The following is an 11053-nucleotide window of genomic DNA, read 5'->3' as shown; positions in this document are numbered from 1 at the left end:
TCTATTCTATTCTATTCTATTCTATTCTATTCTATTCTATTCTATTCATTATGCTAAGAAATAGGCTGAAACTTGGCCGCCAGACCTGTAAAACAGCTCAGATTTGACCTGTCCTGGGAGAGAGCAGAGCTGGCACACACGCTGTGCTGCTGATGTATGAACAGCACGGAATTTGCTTGAGCGGGGCTGCTGGTAGAGAAAACGGATTCTGCCACCTGAAGAGAGTGATTTTGCCTTTCCCACAGATGTACTTACCTCGGAGTAGCGCCCGGGAGCGCAGCTGTGTGGAAAAGCGGCACGTCAGAGCACACATTATGTCATGCAACCCAATGACTGCCGAAGATCCCGGCTCGGAGCTCGCCTGGGGATATAAAGCTGGCTGAAGGACAAGAGTAGCGGCGAGCTGAGCGGGAGAGAAGCGCATCGCGGGAGGCAGGAGCATCTCCCCGCTCCGGCTGCTCGGGGCTGAGCGAGGCGAGAGCGGCGCTCCCGGCGCACGGAGCGAGTCCTGCTCTGGCAAATGAGCTCTGCCAGAGCCGGAGGGGCACAGCGGCGTTCCCGAGATGCTGTCCCGCTTTGTGTGGCTCGCCCTTCCCCACCTGGCTAAAGCCTTTGTGACCGCAGCAAAGTTGCCCCTCAATGGGAGCCTGGAGGAGACTGTGGTAGTCCCGAACGTGTCGGGTTTCTTTTCCTGGGACAACGAGAGCCTGGCGGACTGGCAGAGCTTTGTGGGCAGGAGCCGGTACGGAGCGGAGTCGCAGAGCCCCACGGTGAAAGCGCTGCTCATCGCCGCGTACTCCTTCATCATCGTCTTCTCCCTCTTCGGCAATGTCCTGGTCTGCCACGTTGCCATCAAGACGAAGCGGGTGCACTCCGCCACCAGCTTGTTCATCGTGAACCTGGCGGTGGCCGATATCATGATCACGCTCCTCAACACACCTTTCACGCTGGTAAGGGCGGGCAGGGACGCCTGGCGCTCCTCGCCCCTAAAGGGAAGGGAAGCACCTCCGCAGCCTGGGAGGGGGATGCGCCACCACCATCCACCCCATGACTGAAGTCAATTTCTCTGCCCCTCTACAGGGCCCTAAAGGTGCTTTGGTGGCTTTTCCTGCTTTACACTGCTCTAGGCGGTGTGTGGATGTTCTGCAGAGAGCTGTCCACTCCAAATTACAGCTATTGGAGTTGCCTTTGGGAAACTCCGCGTGTATTTTTCTTCTCTGATGGCTGCTATCTAGTAGAAGATCGGAAATTACCCATTTGTTAAACGTGGCTCTGATAATAGTACTTGAGCAATAATAACCTTGCAGCGATTGCTTGCCACTTTGTAGCATCTGATCTTTTATTCCCCCTTCTTTTTTCTAAAGTACTTTGAAAGCAATGCTATAAACCTCTTGAAAAAATTAATGCTCAGCATCGTTTAACCAGCCCTTTTGAGAAGCTGTAGTTTGTTTGAACTGAGATGAGATATACAGGTCAGCTCTATTCCATAAGGAGGAATAAAGAGGAAGAGCAAATGTGTTTACTCAATAGTGAGGCTGCAGAAGGACACACTGTAAATAAAGCAGAACAAACATCTTTGGTACTGCACTGCTGTATTGTTCTGGAGGGTATTGTCAGGCCACTGAGTAACAGTAACCTACCTCTTCAGGGCTCAGAACCCAGAAAATTATAAAATTATACAAAGAACTTGCTATCTTACAAGTGCCTTTTGTGCAGCACAAGGAATTGTGTACTGGAGGTGTACCTATAAGCAGTTGTGGGGTGCACAAAACTAATGGTCTTCCTTTTTAGGCTCGTTTTGTGAACAGCACCTGGATCTTTGGGAAGGGGATGTGCCACGTCAGCAGGTTTGCACAGTACTGCTCCCTCCACGTCTCTGCCCTGACCCTTACAGCCATTGCTGTGGACAGGCACCAGGTGAGACCTCTCTGAAGCAGAGAGATGGAAAGCTTGGGAAGGCATAAGTAAACTGAGAACGATGAACTCATGTCATTTTCCCTTTCAGCTCCCAGAATATCATAACATTCATGAGGAGCTGACAGGGTAGAGGGGCAGTTCTTGTCAGAATAGTTTCAAACCCATAGCAAGGTAGGAAGTATCCATCAACTTGCTCTTCCAGCTGAGTAAAGGGAGCTTTTATGTAGTAGATAACCCAGTAGCTCTCAAACAAGGAGAAAGATCAAGGTCCTAATAGGAATTCATGTGGACAGCTCTCCTTTGGGGTGGCTTGGCCAGCACCAGGGTTGTAAGGGACATCCTAGTTAACTTTTTCATCTCTATCTCCTGATGTTCTGGGATGTCCCATATCCTTTTACCCTGAATACTGGAGATCTGACTGTAGCACACTGGTGTTTGTCACAATCAGAGCTGTGGCTTGCTGTTGATAATGAGCTCAAAACTTGGGGCATTTGGGTATTATCAGCTTGGAGTCACCCAACAACCACACAAAACTGTTCACAGTTGGCATTTTCTGCTAGAAAGATTGTTTCCAGAAAATGCACTGACTATCAAAAGCATTCCCATGGAGGTCTGGTTAAACCCTTTAGTTCTTTGGGTCACTGATACTGAAGAGTTTGAGGCTTTTTTCTCCCTTTTCCCCCCCCTTTTTTTTTCCTTTTTTTTTTTCAATTAAGGAAATTGAACATAGTAATTAACATGCATTAACACCTCCTGGTACGCAATTTTTCCCACCTAGATGAAAGTTCTGAAATTTGAGGGCAGAACTAGGATATGACTTGAACCATATTTCATGGTGTTAAAATTCAGGTTTTCATGTACAGCTTACAGTCATTGGGAGCTGGATGAAGACTGTACTGCTTGCATGCTAAATTACCACATTAAGTAATAGATTTAAGGCTGGAAGACCATATGAGGGGAAAAAAACCCCAGTATACTTCTTTCCATAAATGTAATAAGCCTAGATTTTTGTTTATTTTGCACAGGTTATAATGCACCCCCTGAAGCCTCGCATATCTACCGGAAAAGGTCTTGTCTACATCTCTGTAATCTGGATCATGGCAACTTGTTTTTCCCTACCGCATGCTATCTACCAAAAGCTCTTTACCTTCGAATACAGGTAAGGATGTGGTTTGCTTTCCTCCACAGTCTCCCTGGAGGCCAAACTCTGAGCAGTTATACTTTGGTATATTCTGCTGAAAGCCTTGAGCATGTATCAAGGTCAGCCAAATACGGACCTAAACTACAGTTTTCATCCGATTCCTTTTGCTATATCTGATATCCTGTCCTTTTTATTTTTAAATATTTTATCTTTATTCTGTCCCACTAATCACACAAAACAGGCTAAGAAGTTAGAGGATCTGGCTTTACCCTTCTGTACACTGGCATTTTATGCCATATACCAATCTGACCTGTTTGGGCAGACTGGAAGTGGGAAACAAAAAAAACCACAACCAACCAAACAAACAAAAACACACTAAAACCCAATTGTTTTTAATCTACTCTTTAGTCCTAGGAAAGTAGATAAATCTGCCTCAGCTGTCAAGAGTCCTTGTATTTGGAAAATGCTTTAATGAAGGAAAGGTTCTTAATATGTGCAGAGACTGTGTTCCTATTTGCCAAAGGACAGAAAATAAAAACCTGCTTATGTGCAGCCGGAAATTTTGTAATTGGTGAAATTCATAAGATTCTCATAAGGTCATGAATGCCCATAAGAAATTAGCACTACATTGCTCACTGGCTGCTTCATGGCTCAGATCCTTGAAGAGCAGAGCTCTGCTCAGCTGTGACATTTGTGAGATTAACACCAGTGTTTGCTTTCAGGCCCAATGGCAGGAGCTCTCTCCCAGTTGCCTCCTTGTTTCTGATGTACTTATTATCCTGCCGTGCCAGGCCATCTGAGCCTCTCATCCTGTCCCATCTCTCCATTTGCAGTGAGGATGTTACCCGGTGCCTGTGTCTGCCAGATTTCCCTGAGCCTGCTGACCTCTTTTGGAAGTACCTTGATTTAACAACCTTCGTTTTGCTCTACGTCCTGCCCCTTCTGATCATCTCTGCTGCCTACTTGACGGTGGCAAAGAAGCTCTGGCTGCGCAATGTCATCGGGGACGTCACCACCGAGCAGTACCTCGTCCTCCGCAGGAAGAACAAGAAGACCATCAAGATGCTGATGCTCGTTGTCATCCTCTTCGCAGTTTGCTGGTTCCCCTTGAATTGCTACGTCGTCCTCCTCTCCAGCCAGACCATCCACACCAACAACGCCCTCTACTTCGCCTTCCACTGGTTTGCAATGAGCAGCACCTGCTACAACCCCTTCATCTACTGCTGGCTCAACGACAGCTTCCGAGCGGAGCTGAAGGCTCTGCTCAACGTGTGCAGAAAAGCCCCCAGGCCCACGGAGCAGAGGCTCCCCTCCACAGTCCCCTCCTACCGACTGGCTTGGCCAGAAAACAGCAATGTCAAGAGGCTGCAGGCCTCCCATGTCCTTCCACCATCCTCCACCATCCAGTCAGGAAAGACAGACATCTCTGCAGTTGAGCCAATAGTAGCTGTGAGCTAAACGGTGACCTTGGACTGCACAGAGATTTGGCAAGAGCTAAAAGGGTGGGAAGATGTGGAGCCCTGGCCACACAACAGGTGATAAAACCAAGAAGGAGGTTCTGCAGGAGGCAGTATGAAAGAACTGCATGTTTGGGGCAGGCTGATGATAATGGTGTGGAGACTCTAGCGGGGAGAAAGTAAACTTTTTCCAGGAAGGAACTTTTGTCTTTGTTGGGGTGACTTTGGACTGGCTCGCAGGATGGGATTCTCCGCATGTGTGCTGCTGTTGCCTGCATGACTAAGGCTTTTTAGAACTAGGACTGTGGGTGTGTTTTCCTGGTGCTTAAACAACAGTGTCATCACATCAGATCTCCCTTCCCCTTTTCTGAGTCTCCTCTTGGCAACATGGAAATGGTTGAGATGTAGACCTTTATGTTGCTGTCTGAGACCCAGTGCAGCTGGGTAGGAAAGCATCCTTTCTGAACTGAGGTCTGAAAAGTCAAGACCTGTTCGGAGTGAATGAACAGATCTATTCCATAAATCCTTTTTTAAGATTGATTTGAAGAAAAGTGGATGCCTATTCTTCAAGTAAGTAGGTGGCTTTTCTTCAAATAGATAACTAAACCCAAAATCATACAAAGAGTTGGACATGCCATTCACTGTTGGAGAATGGATAATTAAGAGCATCTCTCCATCATTGTCAAGTTGCAGCTCTAGGATCACACAGTTCGACTTTTTAACTTGCCTTTGAATGTTGGTCTCTTAGCCTGTAAAGCACCTGTGTACTTGTCACTTCAGACATTCGGGACATTTCATTCCAAGTAAGAAGTCAGCTCGCTGAAATGAGTTCATAAATGAACTGCTTTGAGAGAAGAGATGATATCTCAGACAGCAAGACATAAAGGTGGAACATTTGACTGCAAGTTATCCTCTGGTGATGACACAATTTTGGTGCATTTAAGGATAGCTGAGATGTGTCCTGTTTGAAGTGGCTAAGAAAATTCATGACTGCAAGTGTCTGAAGTAGATTTCAGAACGTAATGTTCTTAGCAGAAGAAAATATGGGTTTGAACAATAAAAAAAAAAGGTGTTCCAAAAATAGGAAAACAGTACTTCCTCATGCTGTGGAAATTAGCTTGAACATCACACCAGGGTGCCCCATTCCACATTTAACTTGTAGCATTCAGCAGTGAAGTGAGAAAATCTTTCTATAAATGCAAAAAACAAAAAGGTTAAGCTGTTTATCTCAGTGTTCTGTAATAAACTTACTGTTCTGAAATAATTTTAAGCTTTGTGCAGGATTTTCACACTTCAATATTTAAAGAGACTGAAATATCTACCACTCCTTGAAGCTAACCTGCCCTTGCACAAGAGATTATCAGTCTCTCACTGGTGGTATTTTACTGCCCTCTATCAATGCTCCTGGAGTCAGAATATTTTGTATCACTGATCTGCAGAATTAAATCCTTCCTCCTGCCTTCTTTGACCCCTTACACAAAGTCCCATTTCCTCCCTCAACACTTGCAACACATCAGCCTTGAATTGTTCAAGGAGTTCAACTGGATGATCATTGCAGGTCCCTTCCAAACAAACTATTCTATTCTATTCTATTCTATTCTATTCTATTCTATTCTATTCTATTCTATTCTATTCTATTCTATTCTATTCTATTCTATTCTATTCTATTCTATTCTATTCTATTCTATTCTATTCTATTCTATTCTATTCTATTCTATTCTATTCCATTCCATTCCATTCCATTCCATTCCATTCCATTCTGCTCTAATTCTAATTCTAATTCTAATTCTAATTCTAATTCTAATTCTAATTCTAATTCTAATTCTATTCTAATTTCCTAATTGTGCAGACCTTGTGAACCATGCTCCCCATTCCAGTGGCAGCAGAATCCAGTACTTTACTAGCAAATAAATCTCTGTGAATGCTGACTACCTCAGTAAGATGTTCTTTCTGAAGCTGAAGGAAACATCTTAAGATTCACCATTTTTGAGTGCAGTTGTCATCCTACTATATATGAGGAACAATTTTGTAACTCCAGTAGACAAAATCTTCAAATGCCTACTCAAAGGCTGCTGGTGGGTTGGAGCAGGGCTCCTGCAGTTGCAGCTCTTGATGCTGCACCCCTGCACTGGGTGTCAAACCTTTCTCCTCCAGGCTCTGCTCAATCCTGAATCTGGGCACAAGGGGAGGATGCAAGCAGTTGAAGCTGTTTGATTTAATTCAAAGGAACAGGATGGATAATAGGAAGAGACAGACTGGATAGTGAACTTCAGGAGCCTGTCCAGGAATGAACAGCAGAGGTACAAGTTCAGAGGGACTTGGACAGTGTGGAAGAGGTGGACATGGTTAATGCCCTAGAAACGGTGTCCATGGAAACTGTGTGTCATACACCATGTGTGCTACAATGTGCTTAACAGCGCCATTTCTAGTAATTAGCAATTTTTCATTTCTTCATGTCTAATTTGGGATTCTGGACAGATATTTGGCATTCACTGCTGAAATCAGTGGGGGAGTTGTGCTCTGTGCACACAAAGTGCAGTATGATGCCAAGTACTCCAAAATATTATGCTCTGGACAATTTAACTTGGGCATCCAGGCTTCGTGGATATTCTTTCATCCTACTCCATCTCTCCTGCAGACCAGAGGGTTTTTTAGAATTCTAATACTGCCATTGGTGCATAAACTGCATTGAGATGTCATCTTGGGTGTAAAGGGAGGATCTGAGTGTTGATAAAATGAGACACAATGTGTACAGGGTGGAGTTTATCTTTAATTTTCTATTTGGTGTGTGTTTCCCTGTTGTAGCTGGAGTTTTTGATATCTTTTGAATTCGGGAGGTGTTGCACAAGGCACTGAACAGCTGTTCATTGCAGGAGGTCTGCAGAGCCCAAGAACAGGCATTTTGTGGGAAAATGAACTGCATTTAGAGAACACAATATCTGGCACATGAATAAAGGAACTCAATTAGGGTTACAACGGTAAAGTTAATGCTGGCATCTCCAAAATTTTGAGTGGTTGGCTCTACAACACCTGTGGTTTAGTGTATTTTGGGTTTTTCTACCCAAAAGTGAATTGTTATTTGTATTGACAATACTGTTTTCTTATTTTTCTATTTCCTAGAAAAATATTGTAACAGGCCTAAGAAAATAAACTTGCAAGTTCTAGGAATTCCTGAATATTAATTTTCAGTTTCTAAAAGCATTCCTAGTATTTTATTAATTTTCTCTGTGTAGAATGATGCAGAGGAAACAAAGACAGTGCCATGATGTGTTTCAAAGCTTGTGTTATTCTGAATAGTTCTCAGGGGAAAACAAATCCTTGAAACCACCTCTTGCTTTTACACATAAAAGGAGGACAATTCTTCAAGGCACACTGAGATCACTCAAAGAAAAGACGACAAATTTGTCCTGCACAGAAGAAAGGAACCTCAGCTTTGGTTGGTAATGTTTCTGACTGCAAGGCAGCCCACCTCTTCTCCTGTCAGTGTGGGATGAATTTCTCCTCTCAGTGGATGAAAGATGGAGATGAAAAGGCAGCTGCTTAAAATATAGAAATGTCCTGTAACTTCAGGAAGAGTAATTCCATTGTCTCTCTGGCATTTTCAAAGGATATCAGACACCATCTCCAAGTTATCTTTATTTACTTCCACCTTTCTTATAGAAAAAGTGCTGGGAGATTCCAAAGACTTCAAAATCACAGTTTTCTGAGAAGCAAAAACCTCTAATTTCTTTAATGAATATATTATCTAGCCACCATTAGATGTTACAAACATGGTTTTTATCTCTGGCAGGCTCTTTTCTCTGTGGTGACCAGTGACAGGACACAAGGGAATGGCCTGAAGCTGAGTTGGGTATAGTTTATACTGGATATCAGGAAAAGGTCCTGCATCCACAGGGTGGTTGGGCACTGGAACAGGCTCCCCAGGGAAGTGGTTACAGCACCAGCCTGACAGAGTTCAAGGAGCATTAAAACAATCACAGGGTGTGATTCTTGGAGTGTCCTGTGCAGGGCCAGAATGATCCTTATGGATACCCTTCCAACTCAGGGTATCTTATTAATATTTTATTATGGGGAGTCTTAAATATTTACCTATTGCATGTGAAACTTCAAGGTCTATTTTGATGCAGTTTGGGTAGATCACAGTTAGAACAGTCTGTTCTATGAACTGCATAGAAGTCATTAATAGATCGCTCTACAAGACCACAACATTATTGCCAGCTACAGACTTGTGTGCTTGTTCCAAATTTCAGGCTACAATTGTGCACTGCAGCTACTGAGTAGGGAGCTTGTGCTGGGCTTAGCAAGGGCTGGATGAAGCTGTACAATTCTTGGATATGAACAGGTACATCTGCACGGCACTGAGCTATGATCCATGTGTGCACTTAGTTGTTTCAAGAGCTCCAGGGATGTCTTAGTTCTCTGAGTAGACTGACCTAGAAACTGAATGTGGACACACAGAGAATAGCAGTTTCCCAGGAGACTGAGACTAACTATTATTCACATCTGCCTTATTCATGAAGCTCCTGAGTGCTGGTGAGAGCGCAGCCAGGTCCCTGCTGACGCAGTCTGCCAGCCTTGTGTCGGATCCATGGGGCTGTGAACACCCTGCATCCACGAAGGCACCTACACCACCTAGCAGCTCTTGGAGGCTTGCCTGGGAATGCTGTGCCTTCCCACAGCCCCAGTGTCCAGTGCTGGTGGCTGGTGGCTTGCTCTCTTACTCCTGATCTTCCTTGTGCCGCCGCAGGGGAATGAGGATGGGATCCTCCTCTGCCCTCCCCATCCTACACAGCCCAACAGATGGGCAGCCTCTGCTCCTTCCTGGGGGTGGCACAGTGGGCTTGGGAGAAGGTTTACACTGCCATTAAAGAAACAGGGAAATTCTCTGGCCCATCCTTTTTTTCTTCTGGGTATGATGTCTCCCACAGCCTGTTCTCTGGCTTGCAAGTTTGAAGGGATTTCTGAGTCATGGTGAGATAAAACTTCCCACCTCTTGCCTTAGGCTCAAAGCCATTTAATGATAGAGAGGCAGAGGTGAATCCAGTCATCATCACACTGTCCTGACCAGGAAGAAAATTGCCTTTATCTACAAAACAAATCAGTGTCTCCTGGCCAACTGCCACAGTTTATAAACTGAGTGTGGATTATCCCTTTGGCCACTTTGGGTTCAGGCCATGTCTTCTGCCAGCTTCTTGTGCACCTGCTCTTAGGTAGAGCTTGGGAAACTGAAAAGTCCTTGGCTTAGGCTAAGCACTGATCAGCAATAACCAAAACATCAGTGTGTTATCAATATTTTCATACTGAGTCCAAAACACAGCATTGTGCCAGCTACTAAGAAAAAAGTAACTGTATCCCAGATGAAACACAGACACCCATTAAATAACTGAAGGTCTAACAAATTATTCCTGGCTCTAAGATGTCAGCTCACCTATTTCCACAACATGTAGGGTTAGGTCCATCTAGAGCAGACCAGATATGTGGTGGTTCATAGTGCTTGGCTCTTAGCCCCTAAGGTCACAGGGATATGAGGATTTTAAGACATTACATTTTTATAGGCTTTTTTTCAGCTAAAAACACCATGTGACAGGTCTGTCAGAGGTCACCATTTCTTATTAATATGAAACTAGGGACATGTATCAAGTGCTTTAAAAGCACATCATCAGCCTCTGAAGGTACAAAACTCGGTGGGATATGTTGGAGCGACATGTAGGGTGGTGCTAACTGAATTGTTATGGTCTCATCCCTAGTGACTTTTGGAAGTTGCTCTATAAGTGAACTATTTGCCTAGAATTTGTCTTGAAGCAGTGCTGAGACAGGGCTGGGGAATGATCTGACACTTGAACAAGAACAGCAAGGACCAAACCCTTGAGCTTTTTCCCTGGTGTTCCTGTTCAGCAGTGCACACATTTCAAGACAAGCAGACAGCAGCCTCAGGCTCTTGTTTCTCATCCTGCAGCTCAGATTCCCAGCACAGAGGCCTTGTTCTGAGTGTGCAGCAGCACATATTTCTCTCATCTCAGCTGAGCTCAGATAAGAGGGAAAAAGCAAAGCCCCCAGTTCTTTTGTTGCTGGTTGGGAGATTTCACATAAAGTTTGTAAGTGTGCAAGAGCTGAAGCAATTCAAAGGTAGCACAAGCAGAGTGACTCCAGGCTGTTTTCATCCTTGGACTGCTTGCCCATTCAAATGCCTTCAAAGGCAGCCAGCATTTTCCCTGGACTCTGTGGGGAAGCAAGAATCTGACTTAAGAGGACTAACTGAGCAGCCCCTGAGTTGGGTGGGAGTTCATTCATAGGCCAAGAATGTTGTTTGCATGGTGTTTTGTTAATCTCAATGATTATAAAAAGTTTGAGATGACTCACATCAAAGAATTTGAAGAAACAAGAGAGAAGATGCAAATTTTACTACCTAAAAAGATTAAATAGTGTTATAGTGTGAATTCTTTGTTGCAGTCCTTCGGGGAGAGTTGACAGCATGACATGAACCAAGTAGATGTTTGAACGTTTAAGAATAGAAAGCCATAATATTTTCATTATATTG

General features: G+C 44.3%; 1 protein-coding gene across 1 annotated transcript; it reads left to right on the top strand.

Annotated features, from left to right (window-relative positions):
• Nucleotides 1-398: 398 nt before the first annotated feature.
• GPR83 (G protein-coupled receptor 83) lies at nt 399-5627 on the top strand. The gene is made up of 4 exons (XM_056494814.1): nt 399-950; nt 1792-1917; nt 2943-3076; nt 3892-5627. The coding sequence occupies exons 1-4, from the start codon at nt 564-566 to the stop codon at nt 4514-4516; spliced, it is 1272 nt and encodes a 423-aa protein (XP_056350789.1). The 5' UTR covers nt 399-563; the 3' UTR covers nt 4517-5627.
• The last annotated feature ends 5426 nt before the right edge of the window (nt 5628-11053 follow it).

This window comes from Oenanthe melanoleuca, chromosome 1 (assembly GCF_029582105.1).
Source record: "Oenanthe melanoleuca isolate GR-GAL-2019-014 chromosome 1, OMel1.0, whole genome shotgun sequence".
Classification (NCBI taxonomy): Eukaryota; Metazoa; Chordata; class Aves; order Passeriformes; family Muscicapidae; genus Oenanthe; species Oenanthe melanoleuca.
This window is presented reverse-complemented; position numbering and strand designations above follow the sequence as displayed.